The 15,053-nt window shown below is 48.3% G+C and overlaps 1 protein-coding gene across 5 annotated transcripts in view; it reads left to right on the top strand.

Moving 5' to 3' along the window:
- ptprga (protein tyrosine phosphatase receptor type Ga) overlaps positions 1–15,053 on the top strand; it is a 302,814-nt gene that overhangs the window by 252,816 nt on the left and 34,945 nt on the right. For all 5 annotated transcript variants that reach the window (XM_030374883.1, XM_030374886.1, XM_030374885.1 and 2 more), the window contains exons 9-13: positions 978–1,162; positions 4,499–4,607; positions 5,189–5,238; positions 5,570–6,449; positions 10,459–10,606. In XM_030374883.1, coding sequence (XP_030230743.1) covers positions 978–1,162; positions 4,499–4,607; positions 5,189–5,238; positions 5,570–6,449; positions 10,459–10,606 — 1,372 coding nt within the window. The remainder of the gene's footprint in view (positions 1–977; positions 1,163–4,498; positions 4,608–5,188; positions 5,239–5,569; positions 6,450–10,458; positions 10,607–15,053) is intronic.

The raw sequence follows: 15,053 nt of genomic DNA on the forward strand, positions 1-15,053 counted from the left end.
CTCTCTCTCTCTCTCTCTCTCTCTCTCTCTCTCTCTCTCTCTCTCTCGCTTCTCGCTCTCTCGCTTTTTCCTCCCTGCTCATTAAGAGTGTAGAGTGTTTAAGGTTGAATCTCTCCGTGTGTTTCTTTGGTGTAGATCAGGGGTTCTCAAAGTTTTGACAGCTGAGGGCCAATTTAGGAACCCAGAATTTGACTGAGGGCTGCCCTAGGAAAAATATTAGGCGGGAAACGCCGTCAGCATCCCAGTGGTGAAAGAAAACATTGCACCGTGGACCTCTGGGAGTGAGGTCAAGTGATGTCTAAATCACGAAACTGAGGTTCATCCTTTCAAAGTAATATACAGTCGGATTAAAACTAACAAATGTAAAAGGATTTAATTTGAAGCTAGAGAGAATCGACTTTTCTCTTTATCTATATTTATTTGTGTTTAAATTAATATTGATATAATAATAATATAATAAAAAAAATTAAAATATTTTTTTCTTTTTATTTAAACTTACACCTGCATGTCATTGCGGGCCGCCAGGAATGTTTCTGCGGGCCGCCATTGGCCCGCGGGCCGCACTTTGAGAACAAATGGTGTAGAGTAAAGGTGTTGTAGAGTGACGCTGTCTCACCCACAGTGTGCAGCAGCGCTCCCATCAACATGAAGGTGGTGTAGAGTACGGGTGGTGTAACGCTGTCTCACCCACAGTATGCAGCAGCGCTCCCATCAACATGAAGGTGGTGTAGAGTACGGGTGGTGTAACGCTGTCTCTCCCACAGTGTGCAGCAGCGCTCCCATCAACATGAAGGTGGTGTAGAGTACGGGTGGTGTAACGCTGTCTCTCCCACAGTGTGCAGCAGCGCTCCCATCAACATGAAGGTGGTGTAGAGTACGGGTGGTGTAACGCTGTCTCACCCACAGTATGCAGCAGCGCTCCCATCAACATGAAGGTGGTGTAGAGTACGGGTGGTGTAACGCTGTCTCTCCCACAGTGTGCAGCAGCGCTCCCATCAACATGAAGGTACGCCACCTGAACTCCAGCGCCCTGGTGGTGCGCTGGGCGCGGCCCGAGACCACCTATCACCCCCCCATCCTGCACTTCCTGGTGTCCTACAGCTGGACGACCCACGACGACAGCTATGAGGAGACACACCTCACCGACGCCCGGCACAAGCTGGTGAGACCGCACACACACACACAGGACGCACACACACACACGCATGACTCATGGACGCACACACATGACGCACGCAGACACACACACGCATGCACACACAACAAACACACACGTACATGCACATGGACAAACTCACGCATGAAGCACACATATACACACCCATGCACGTATAAACGCACGCATGCACACACACACACACACACACACACACACACACACACACACACACACACACACACACACACACACACACACACATGTGCATTATGCACACACACAGACAGGTATTTTCTGCAACCTTTTTGTTTTGAAACGAAAAGTATGAAAAGTATTTAAGTAAGTATTTTAGATGAAGACACAACATTTAGCCAATAAAACTCATCACACTTATCATGGACTTGATAACAACACAGAAACACACAATATAAAGAAACAACTGTGTGATGGTTACATTTTGCATTTACACACTTACATAGCATCCCCTCACATTGCATATTCAAACCTTGGGATGAGGAGGTGAGGAGGATAGGAGGAGGTGAGGAGGTGAGGAACGCCACCTCCAGCCAGCAGCAGCATACTAATGGATATGTTTGAGAGCTGCAGGGGAGCCAGACAGTTCCCATGACCTTGGGACAGGGGAAGAACCTCCCTCCCACATACATGCACGCTCATACACGGACACACACTCTCAAACCTTTTCCGCCATCCACCTGTTTCCTTCTTTCTTTCGTGTTTTTTATAATTTCCTCCTTTGTCTGCTTTCATCAGCGCTTTTATTCCTGCGCATATTCCAACCAGTCCTCTCGTGGGACTGACGATCAAATCAAAGAGGTTCTGGAATAAAAAGACACAATTCACAAGACCCGGGGCAGGGAAACACTAACCTCATCTCCTGTGAATCAGAGAGAAGTTGCACAGCTTTCAACTTTTGCAACCAAATCCAAACATTATGGAGAGCTGTCTTATTTACCTGACTGGCCAAGGTGTTCAGGGTAAGGGTTTGGGTTAGTTAAACAACTCTGTTTGAATGCTGATGAAGCTTTCTCATCCTCAGTTCTCTTAAAGGGCCAGTGAACCAAAAACATTTATCTTTTTTGTTTTAAATAATAATTAGTCTTCAACATCGTAATCTATGCCAATTTATCACAGTAGCTGAAATTACTTCCCAATTTAGAGAAATTAAATTTTTGCAATTTTCCCCAAAACACAATGTGACTGTTCCACTCTGCTGAACGCAGGGGGCGTTCTGTTCGTGACGTCTGAGTGCCTTTTAAGAGGCACCCAGATGTCCCAGCGGCGGCGCGGTTTGTGTGAACGTGTGGAGCTCTGTCTGGGCAGTGGTGGGCTGCGGTGTCCGCGAGAAAGTTGGGCTTTTCTTAACATTTATATACGTTATTATTATAACGCCACGATGTGTGTGGATGGTAAAGCTCCGTCCGAGCAAAGATTTATTTAACACCCGCATCTGTGGATAAGGCTTCCCAGACTCAGAGTATAACTTTTCGGTGTGAATTTCATATGCAAAATCAAGCTCAAACACAAAAACGGTACTAAAAGTGTCAGAAAGTTGGCATGGGTCGTAACTATGGGGATAAGATAAACCCCCCCTTTCTTAAAAATCTCACCCCACAACACATTTTAAATATCATATTGTTCAAATTCCAGCTGATACAGTGGTTTCATTGGCTTCTTAAAGAATTTCTTACGTACTAGGAACAGAGCACATTAGTTCCTAAACCACCAGTCCCCTAACACGGATATTCTGCACATCGGCAGCGATCGAGCAGTCCATTCCATTCACTCCTTGTGCGATACATTAGTCCAGTGTGATTTAAATGGAGCCTGTCATGTAATGACGTCCGGGCCTGACTCAGGGTGTGTGCCTGGATCGATGACCGGGAATCCGTGGGTAGAGTCATTCACTTCACCGTGTTCACAGCCCCCTTGACTGTGGTTGCTTACTTGGAAACAGATAACTCTCTCCCTCCCTCTCCGGAGGAAGGTGCTGGGAAGCAAAATGCAGGACAGACAATATTTGTGAGCAGGGAACTGCGCTCTCACTTTTGATTCATCGGGGGCGTTGGCAATACAAATATTATACACAATAATATTTGCATAGGCCTTATCTTTAAAATATGTCTCCAAACACATTGGTTTAGATAATTGAACCCCATGCAAGACGTGATGAGCAGCAGTAAATCAAATCGATGGCTGATTGGTTAATATAGAAGGAGAGAATGGGCGAGATAGATTGCTTGCTTGTGACTTTCTGATTTTACGCTGACGAAGACTAATATTTCTGTAAGGGTAGTGGGTAATGGGTGTAGGGTAAGCTTGTTTTAGTTCTACAAATCTGGTTTATAAAATCTTGGTGCATGGGGCGTTTTGCCCACTTTCACTTCATCACTTCCTCGACCAATGTGGATGGAGGCAGCATCTGTAGTGGGGCTCAAACGAGCTCAGCCAGGAGAATGGAGATGGAGAATGACTCTCCTCCCGGCGCCTGTGAGAACCAGGCTCAGGTCTTCGGTCCCGGACTCTAATGGCCCTCCACAAAGTTTCTGTTGACGTTTCACATCGCCAACGGAGAGAGCTGGCCATGACCACTGTTAAAATGCTCCCCAGAAAGGTTCATCGTGTGGCTCACAAATGAGTGTTTCTGCACTAGAACATCACAGGAACATAACAGGAAGCAGGGCGTTGCTCTGCTCCTTTCAGGTTCTGGTTTCCTGCTCCGCAGTTTCAGTTAGTGGAATTAAGCTCCTTCATTCTTTTGCTAGTTTCGTAAAAAAAGTGAGAATGATTGTCACAAAGGAAGAATTTATAGATTAAAGTATACTCAGAGTAACTTAATAAATATCTTTGTCAATATCCAATATTTACATGTAAAAATATATAAATTCATATAGTTCTTTAATATTTGATTCGGCTTACATTGATCTGTCCTCTAACACAAGGAATAAATGTTTATATTAATATGATATAATATTGTGAATAGTGATGAATCACAGTACTCTGATACGAGTTTGTGCTTTTAGAATGTTTATGTGTGTTCTTGGATTTCATCTTTTTATTTATATGTATTCAGTCTCTGGGATACGAGTTCAATCTGGGTGGGAACTGAGATTGGCTGCTCAAGTGAATGATTTCTGATTGAATGTGTGTTTGTCTGTGTGTGTGTGTGTTTGTCTCTCTGTGTGTGTGTGTGTGTGTGTATGTGTGTGTGTGTGTGTGTGTGTGTGTGTGTGTGTGTGTGTGTGTGTGTGTGTGTGTGTGTGTGTGTGTGTGTGTGCGCGCGTGCGTTCTTTTGTGTGTGTGTTCTTGTGTGTGTGTCAGGAGGCAGTCATCTCTCCAGTCTCTCCTGATGTGCTTTACCTGTTCCGGGTTCAGTCCGTTTGCACCAATGACATGCGCAGCGACTTCAGCCAAAGCATGCTCTTCAGAGGTACGCACTCTCTCACACACACACACACACACACACACACACACGCACACGCACACGCACACGCACACGCACACGCACACGCACACACACACACACACACACACACACACACACACAATATCACTCTCACACACTCAGACACACAAACATACACAATATCTCTCACACACAAACATACACAATATCACTCACACACACAAACATAAACATTATCTCATACAAACAAAAACATATCACTCACACACACACACACACACACACACACACACACACACACACACACACACACACACACACACACACACATAAACACACACAATATGACACACACAAAGCCACACACTATTTCACACACACCCACACAAACAAACATACACACCTTCATGTGTGCTATGTGTGCACACACGCGCACACATAGAAACACACGTGCACTCACAGTATTCACAAGGCAGACAGCAGGGCCAAAAGCCAGGGACAGGTTTAGCCTTCTTGAGAGCCAGTGTTTGGCTTTGAAGAAGTCACACTGTTGAAGACTGCTTCTAACCACGTATTCCTGGGTCTCCCGCTGTACTCCTCTCCAGCCAACACCACCCGGATCTTCGAGGGCACCCGGATCGTGAAGACTGGAATGGTAGGTCCAGTGGGTTGAGCCACCCTTTCATGTGCCGTCCCCAGTGGAAGCATTTCTCCTATATGTCCTTTCCAGCTGGATAAGGGTTCCTCTCTGTCTCTCTTGATCTCTCTCTGTCTCTCACGGTCTCCCTTGGTCTCTCTCTGTACCTCACATTCTCTGGTCTCTCTTGGTCTCTCATAGTATTTCTTATCTCTCACAGTCCCTCACGGTCTCTCTCAGTCTCTCTCCGTCTCTCTTGGTCTGTCTCCGGCTCTCCGGCTCTCTCCGTCTCTCTTGTCTCTCTTGGTCGCTAAGGGTCTCTCTTGGTCTCTCTCTGGCCCCCTCCCAGCCCACCGTCTCCCCGGCTTCCTCCGCCGACATGGCCCCCATCTCCTCGGGCTCCTCCACCTGGACCTCGTCGGGGCTGCCCTTCTCCTTCGTCTCCATGGCGACGGGCATCGGGCCCTCATCCAGCGGCAGCCAGGCCACCGTGGCTTCGGTGGTGACCAGCACCCTGCTGGCGGGCCTGGGCTTCAGCGGCGGGGTCATCTCCTCCTTCCCCAGCTCCGTGTGGCCCACCTGGGCCCCAGCAGCTCCGGCAGGCGGCACCGCCCGTGGCCACGCCTCCGCATCCTCTGCCTCCTCCTCCACTTCCTCCTCCGCTAGCACCGGCGCTAGCCCGCCGCAAACTTACACGGAGACTTCAGGTGGCCAGGACCACGCTGCAAGCAGCAGCACGGCAGCCGTGGCCCGGACCAAAGACAGGGGAGACACAGCGGAGGACGGGGAGCAGGGTGGCGGCGGGGGGGAGAGGGGCGAGGGGGAGGGGGAAGACAAGGAGGACGAGGAGGACGAGGAGGAGGATGAGGGGGAGAAGATGCCAAAGAAGGAGAAGAAACGGCGAGCGGGTTGTGTGGAGGAGCCGGCCGGCGGCAGTGGCAGAGCAGCGGCTGTGAAGGAGCCGCCCGGCACCACGCCCGCCTCAACGGCCAAGGAGAAAGACCGGGCGGCGGGGTCCTGGGGCTCTTCTGACGCCACAGCACCCCCTGTTGGTGTGGAGGACCAGGCCACGGTTACAAGCGCAACGTTGGTCGTCGTGGCCACTGCTCCAGAGCGCAATGCAGGGGCCGAGACAGCGGACTACTCCCTCCCTGATGTCCGCCCGCTGGCCACGCGGGGCCCCGGCCCGGCCAGGAACAGGAGCCACTGGCCCTTCTCCATCCACACCGGTAAGAAACCAGCTGCTCCTCCCTTTCACGTTCACTTCAATGTTATTCTAGACATTAGAGAGAGAAATCCTGGTCCCCACAGCAGGCCGGAGACCACCCACTGGGAGCCCACAGACCGCTGGAGGCTCCTTTAATGTACCGCATCGCTCTGAGTGTTTCGTGTTAACTTAATGCCGCTTAGATCCGGTGTGGTCCAATGTGGTGTTAATGAACCTTGACAGTGGGAGGGTCTAATGGCTGAAGGGTCCAGTGGATGGGGTTGAGCCCAGAGCAGAGGGCCCCAGCAGAGACGTCCAGAGGAGGAGATCAGGAGGCATAGCAAGCGACTCTGTTTGACTCCAGAGCCCAAGGGGTTTGTCAGGGGGGCCGTGAGCGGGGATTCAGCCTACCAGTCGATACGGGACACACGCACGCAGCAGACATTAAGCACATCCACATATTGCACCTTAGTGCTGGAACCTGGGTGGGGAGCGGGACACCCCATCAGCTCTGTCCCCAGGGTGCCCCGCGTTGCGTTGAGGTGTACTTAGGTTTAGATCACTGCCTCTTCTCTCAGCTATGCTAATCAAGACCATGGAGTGTTTATAAAACACAGCTTGTGGGCGATGGAAAAAGTTGTGCTGAAGAGTGCTTGCAGAGTTTTCCCAGATCACTTTTTGTGCTTCATGCTCATGAAAGGCCCTTTTTTGGTCCTCGTTACTCAAGGGAAGTGGTAAGAAGGCAGTCCTTCCTTTCTGGGGGCGGAGCTTCTCTGCTATTACATACATCACCTTAACTCAGTTAGCTCAGTCTGTTCACTATCCAGGTCACAGGTAGCTTTTTCAAAAAGCTACCTGTGACCTGGGATGTCGTGAAAGAGGAGCTAGGGGCTAGGCCTTCTTGCAGAAATTGGGGATCAAAATATGACCTGCTACAAGCCAAATCTTGGGCACTTTGAAAGTGGTCTCATCCTCTTCCGTTCATGAGCCCTACGTCATATCAGGTACGCCTCATACGTAGAGCTGGTAAAAGCATAAGTCAGATTTGTTTAAATCTTCTTAAGCTTTCGACAGCAATGTCTACCTACTTGTCTGTCTACCTGCCTTTATATCTACCCACTTGTCTGTCCACCTACCTGTCTATCTACCCACTTGTCTGTCTAGCTACCTGTCTGTCTACTGATATGTTTGTCTGTCTACCCACCTGTCTACCTACCTACCTGTCTGTCTGTCTGTCTGTCTACCTGTCTGTCCCCCTACCTGACCATCTACCTACCTGTCTGTCTACTTACCTACCTGTCTGTCTACCTACCCGTCTGTCTACCTGTCTGTCAACCTATCTGTCTGTCTACCTACCTCCCTGTCTTCCTGCGTCCACTCCCCCCGTGGACTAATTTGGTCAGCACCGGAGTCTTCCTAAAGGCTGATGAGCTGTTGCTAAAGCTAGCGAGCTAGTCGCGAGTTTTAGGGGCGTGGCTTTGGAGATGGACTTTAACTAGGTCCGGGATACTTTGGTTGGATGCTTTCTAAATGTAGAATGATTTGGCCCTATTCTCATTGGTCATTGGTCAGTGTTGTTACTCACATAAATGTAGACGTAGCTCTGACAGGGATGGATCAGTCATACTAATGGGTTCATTCAGTCCGCTACTATATCTGATATTTATTTGGTCAACTGAATAGCAATCCTATTTGAAAGGCAGTTTTTTGACCGACGACCTGTTTCTCCAGACCTACTGTCACATGGCTGTGCTTCTCCGTCCTCCTCCTGCTCACTGGTTCTTAACCACTCCCCCAGCGCTGTGGCCCAGACGCTCAGGAAGGGAGCACTGGCTCTGCAGGGAACCACTCTGAAAGCAATCCAAGTAGTAGTAGAGAGCATGTTCACCCAGAGCAGAACGCTCCTCTGTCCTCATGATACGAGTCATTAGCCTCATGGTGAGTTCGGCTTTAAGCCCCTGATGTAGAATGGATGAAGAAATACTGCGGCCCGGCCTTGAGTTACCTCCAGAGCTCACAACAAGGGTTGCCATTGACGATACGGCTCCATAATCTAACAAATAGGACCACCCTGTGAGTTCCCCGGTGTTTGGTGAACAAACACACACACATATACACACACACGCATGCACGCACGCTTGCGCACACACACACATACACACAGACATACACACATACACACACACACACACACGCGCAGATACACATACACTCGCACCCACACATAAATGCATATACAGACACACACTGACACGCATCCAGACACACATAGACTGTCACCCACACATACACGCATATACACACACACACACACTGACACACACCCGCACACACACACGTTAGAAGGTACCATCCCTGACTATTTAGAAGTCTGTCTTCTTCAAGGTTCTCCAGCGTCTCCCGAGGTCCTCCAAGGCTCTGTGCCTGCAGGTGAACGAAGCTCCTGCTTACCTACTGCTTATCTACTGCTCTGTGAGGCCCCTCGGTGACCAGAAGGGGGGCTGCCCTGTGTTTGACATCGTTAGCATGCTGAACTAGCACATCGTGTTTATTACGAATGAGCTCTTAAGACTATCTTTTTCCCATGTTCGCCACAAATTGCTCTCTTTATCATCACCATCACCATAATCCTCATTACCACACCATAATCCTCATTACCACACCATAATCATCATCATCATCATCATCATCATCATCATCATCATCACCAACATCATAAATATCAACATCATCACCATAATCGTCATCACCATCATCATCATATTCATCTTCATCATCAATCCTCTTCTTTATCTCTTCTTCTTCGTAATCCACCACCCTCTTAGTCCCTCTCAATCTCTCTCTCTCTCTCTCTCTCTCTCTCTCTCTCTCTCTCTCTCTCTATCTCTCTCTCTCCCTCTCTCTCTCTCTTTCTCTCACTCTCTCTCTCTCTCTCTCTCTCTCTCTCTCTCTCTCTCTCTCTCTCTCTCTCTCTCTCTCTCTCTCTCTCTCTCTCTCCCATGCCCTCTCTCTTTCTCCTCCTATCTCTTCATGCGTGCTCTACCTATTTTCCGATGCCTCTCTCCCTCCAGTGTCTCTTATTGTTTCCTCTCCCACCGTGTGAGAGGGCCGTGGCTCTCATGCCAGACGCGGCTGCAAGGGAGCAAATTGTTGCTCCTTTATAATGAGGAAACCTTGTGTTTGTCTCTGTCAGTGGGCGTGGCTCGCCCGCTCAAGTGTTTGTGTGGAGCGCGAGGCTAATGTGGGTTTCACTGCTGCTGCTGCACATTGCCTGAGTGGCTGCGTGTTTCTGTGTGTTGGTTTACATTTGCCTGTGCTGCAAGGAAGCACATGGACACATGATCACGCATAGCCTGCTTTGAAACATTGTTGTGAGGGTCATGGTGGTGGTGCTTGTGGTTTACTGGTGCTCAGGGTTTAGAAGGAGCTAGCTCCTGACAGGGGCATAGAGGTGCATGGGGAGGCTGTGTTGGCCTTGGTTACGCTAGGTGCTAACAGACATCCTTGAAAGTGTACGAGTGGTGGTGTGATTATTCTATCACGGTGATGTTTAGGGATTATTCCTATTTAACCTTTTGTTGTATCTGCTGTGTCAACACTAGTAAAAACTGAAATGTACAGTATGTGTGCAGTTTATAATTTGATAATTGTAACATTTAAACTAAACGTGGATTGAATACTATTCCTACCGCACCTCTCAAGAGAACTTTATTTGAATGGAAAATAAACATTTACATTGTCAAAGCAGCCTTCACATCAAACAAAGGGAAAGTGCAATGTCAGCCGAGGAATAAGAGAAAGGACTATATGAAGGTTATAAAGGGAGATGCAGCAGTAGAAATTGTTCAATATAGTGCAGCTTGTTGTTGTAACTCTTCAGTAGGACAGGTGTGCAGGTTCAGGCTGAGCAGAAAGCCCCTGGACCTCTCCGTCTTTGGTTCAACCTCAGCCTCGGCATGCTTCGTGACGTTGAAATGAGCAAACTCTGACCGTCCTCCTAACCCCTCTCTCCTGTGTTGCTGGTCCTGCAGACCGACCCAGCCTGGCCACCCACCAGGCCCGGCCTGGGGGCCCCAGTGGGGGGCTGGCCCGTGTGGAGTGGCTGGCCCCCCTGGCGCTGGTCTCCACCCTGACCCTGCTCTGCCTCTTCCTGATGCTTGCCGTGCTGGTCTACTGGAGGTAAGACGCCTCTGCAGTGCCCGGCGGGCCCTCGGGCCCCAGGGACGTCTACTATCATCTTATTATTATCTTCTCCGAACCACAGCGGAGGAAACAATATGAATGTGAATGAAATGAAATAAACCATAAGGCTGTTCAGCAGATGCTTTAATCTAAAGGAACTTACAGATGGAGAACCAAAGCATGCAGTCAGGAGGAGCCGCTAGGAGAAGAGTTGTAGGTTCTTTAAACCAAAGAACCTACAACTGCGGTTGACCTTTAAACCAAATCACCTGCAAAGCAGGCAGACTAACTTTAGGGGAACTAACCATAGAAAGTAAAGGATGGCTGGAAACACAAAGCCTGTTCTTTAATCAAACACAAGTAAACCAGCTGCAGCTTTTCTGGATAAAAAGCGATGTAACGTTTACATTTCTCAGTTGTACTTTTTTCATATAAAATCCTATAATATAGCGGCGCCCCGGTGTTTCACCGGGTAGAGCGCGTACCATTAAGGCTCAGTCCTGACCGCACCAACCCGGGTACGATCCCTGCGCGTAGCCCTTTGCTGCATGTCCTCCCCTCTATCTCCCATACCTTCCTGTCTTTCTTACTCTACAATAAAAAGGATAAAACCTTTAAAGATAATATCATATAATATATATTTTATTTAAAATATATTTGTTATTGTTATTCTGCTTGAGCTGCTCCCCCCGTGACCTGACCCCGGATAAGCGGATGAAGATGAGATGAGATGAGATGATGTTTGTTAATTATTTTTATTTACATAAACCCTTGATAAAATTGACTCCGGGATAGACTCTGTTGACTAGTAGGCCTATTTGTTTACAGTGCTCTGGCCTCTCCGATATGGCGGCCATGTTGACCCAAGACCCAAAGGTCAACGCAGCATCCATGTGTGTTGGTCTTTGGCTGTAGATGTCAGAAAGGCAAGGGTAGTAAAATAAAATGCATTATTGGTAGTGCAAACAAGTTGTATTTGTTAATAATGAAGCATCCGTATCTTATCAGGGCCAACTTCCTGAATGTTATTGTGATGATAACACTAGCCGGCTCAAGATGTCCTCCATGTTACCCTTCATCACCTGCTGCCTGTGGCCACCAACAAACTCCAGTGGGCTGTACACTGACGTTCTACATAAAACCACATTCAGTACTCTCTGAACACCCTGCCATTGAATGCCAATGCTACGTCACTATCAATTGATTTATTTTTATCCTGCCTTATGAAATGTTTTACCCTTACTTTTTAATCTATTTCTATTAGCGAATGTGCTGAGATTAGAAGAGGTTGTGGATGAGAGAGATGAGGAGACTGGCAGTCTGTGGGCAGTCAGAAGGGATGTGCTGGTTGGTGGGTTAAACAGAAAGATAACATCGCCCTGGTTACACATTTTAACTTTTGATTAAACAAGTCTAATTCATTTTCCAGTTCAGTTGATACATAACAACTCAGTTCCCGCTCTCATGTTCCTCGTGCTGCTTTGGGAATCTCGGTAATTAATTTGACAAAATAGCTATACGCTCCCTGTTGAAATCCATTGGGCTGCTTTACCTCGTTGTGGTCCCTGCTAGCGGGTTAGCAGGCTAGTAGGCTAGCAGGTTTTAGCAGATTAGCAGGTTAGCATGCGAGCAGGCTAGCAGGTTAGCAGGCTAGTAGGCTGGCAGGCTAGTAGGCTAGCAGGCTAGCAGGTTAGCAGGCTAGAAGGCTAGCAGGTTAGCAGGCTAGCAGGTTAGCAGGCGAGAAGGTTAGCAGGCTAGAAGGTTAGCAGGCTATTAGGCTGACAAGCTAGCAGGTCAGCAGGCTAACAGGTTAGCAGGCTAGTAGGCTGGCAAGCTAGTAAGCTAGCAGGCTAGTAAGCTGCCGGGCTAGCAGGTTAGCAGGCTAGCAGGTTAGCAGGCTGGCAGGCTAGCAGGTTAGCAGGCTAGAGGGTTAGCAGGTTAGCAGGTCAGCAGGCTAGCAGACTAGAAGGTTTGCTTTATATTTGAAGGTTTGTTTTAGAAAAAGCATCAGGTTAGCAGGCTAGCAGGTTAGCAGGCTAGAAGGTTAGCAGGCTAGTAGGCTGACAAGCTAGCAGGTCAGCAGGCTAACAGGTTAGCAGGCTAGTAGGCTGGCAAGCTAGTAAGCTAGCAGGCTAGTAAGCTGCCGGGCTAGCAGGTTAGCAGGCTAGCAGGTTAGCAGGCTGGCAGGCTAGCAGGTTAGCAGGCTAGAGGGTTAGCAGGTTAGCAGGTCAGCAGGCTAGCAGACTAGAAGGTTTGCTTTATATTTTAAGGTTTGTTTTAGAAAAAGCATCAGGTGAGAGAGGCTGTGTAATAGAGAGAGTCCTTGTTTTGGAATAATTGTTACTTTAGCCACAGCTCAACAAAAGACATCTGTGAGGTGCTGCTCTCAACGTTTCACTATGGAAGTAGACACAGAATAACCTGGTGTCTGGGGCTTTGGGATGCCTTCATCTGTATGGTGGTGATCCTACATAGGTGTTCAGCACACACACACACACACACACACACACACACACACACACACACACACACACACACACACACACACACACACCACACACACACAGACGCACACACACAGAGACACACACGCACATTGCAGCACACACACACAGACACACATACACGGACAAGCACACACACACAGACACGCACACACACATACATACATACATACATAGACACACACACAAACACACGCACACACAGATGCACACACACACACGCACAAACACACACTCACACACAGTATACATTAAAATAGCCTTGGTATTTATTTGTGTTCACAATGGGTCTAGAACGTAGGGAGGGATATATTAATTATTGAAACCCGATCTGCATTGCATAATCCTAATTGCTCTTCTTAATTGAAGTAAACATTATCTTTAAACTGCCTGCTGGAGGGTGGTTCTATGAACCTCCACCTGTCGGCTGGAGAGGGGTTCTATGAACCTCCACCTTTCTGCTGGAGGGTGGTGCTAGCGATCCACACTAAGAATAACACACTAGAGGAGGATCCCATTAGGTAGGTGCTTTGAGTCACACTATGCTTCTCACACATTGGACTGAGTGGTGTGTGTGTGTGTGTGTGTGTGTGTGTGTGTGTGTGTGTGTGTGTGTGTGTGTGTGTGTGTGTGTGTGTGTGTGTGTGTGTGTGTGTGTGTGTGGGTAGGTGAGTGTTTGGGTGTGTGTGTGTGTGATCCAGACATACACACACACACACACACACACATGCACAAGCCCATACACACCAGGAGGTCTGACGGCAGGTGGTGTTGGCGCGTTGGGTAATCTAATCCTCTTGAGGAGCAAAGCTCAGGTCAGATTTACTAGTCCCTCCCCCACCGCATGTTGATTGGCTTAAAGTATTCAATGCACACTCCTCTGCTCCCAAACCCTCCCCCCTCCTTCCACAACACACACACACACGCACACGCACACGTACACGCACACACATACACTCACACACACACACACACAACACTCCCAGAACCTTGGCGATCCCTAAGGAACTGACTTGTGAGTCATTCCCTTCTTGTGTGTGAGCGTGTGTTTGTGTCAGGAAAAATATACAACGGGGAAGTTGAAGAGGTGGAGTTAGAGAGAGAGAGAAAGAGAGAGAGAGAGAAAGGAACTCCCCATGCTGTCTGAGCTGCCCTCCCTCCCCGTCATGGCCTTGCGGTGGTTTCTCTCTGACTGCGCGTGAGTCTGGTGACATGAAGCTTCTCTCTTTGCCTCTCCTGGCTCACTAGGATGAATGCCTTCTGCTCTCTGATCTGCGTGAAGTACAGGTAGGACTGCAGGACCTGTGACCCGCGCTCGCTCGTAAATTATAAGGTGTTCAAATTAAATGTTGTCGATATCATTACAATAATTATAATGACAATGAAATAGAACTAGTGTTGTATAGGAACAGCACGGTGTGTAATGAACAACATGTTAGTACTAGTGTTGACTTCTTTATGTAACGGGTTAGAAGAACATCCTACCTAACCTGGACACTGTTCTGCCCTCCATGGGATATGAGGTATGGCTTTTTTCTAAACTGGTCTCCATGGTCTCCAACCCATAATAATAAGGTGTAGCACCTCCTCAGAGGACCAGACTGAGCCCAGCGGTCTACGTGTTGTCAGGCAGCCCCCCAGCAGGCCCTAGACCATGTGACACTGAAACCCAAAACAGCCTCCGTCCTGCCGTACATCTGGGGAGATCATCAGCCTGTCTGTGTTGAGGGTTGTGTTTGGGTGTGTGTGTGTGTGTGTGTGTGTGTGTGTATGTATGTGTATGTTTGCTTTTGATTACTTTTCTTTTATTCATTGGGTCCTTTCTTATTGTCTGATTCAAGTGTCACGTTGTCTAATGTAACATTTATCAGAGCCTCAACATGGTAATGACCAGCTTCCTCAGAGAATAACACCTGCTCACTCTGTCACTGAACACACTC

Source organism: Gadus morhua, chromosome 13 (genome assembly GCF_902167405.1).
Source record: "Gadus morhua chromosome 13, gadMor3.0, whole genome shotgun sequence".
NCBI lineage: Eukaryota > Metazoa > Chordata > Actinopteri > Gadiformes > Gadidae > Gadus > Gadus morhua.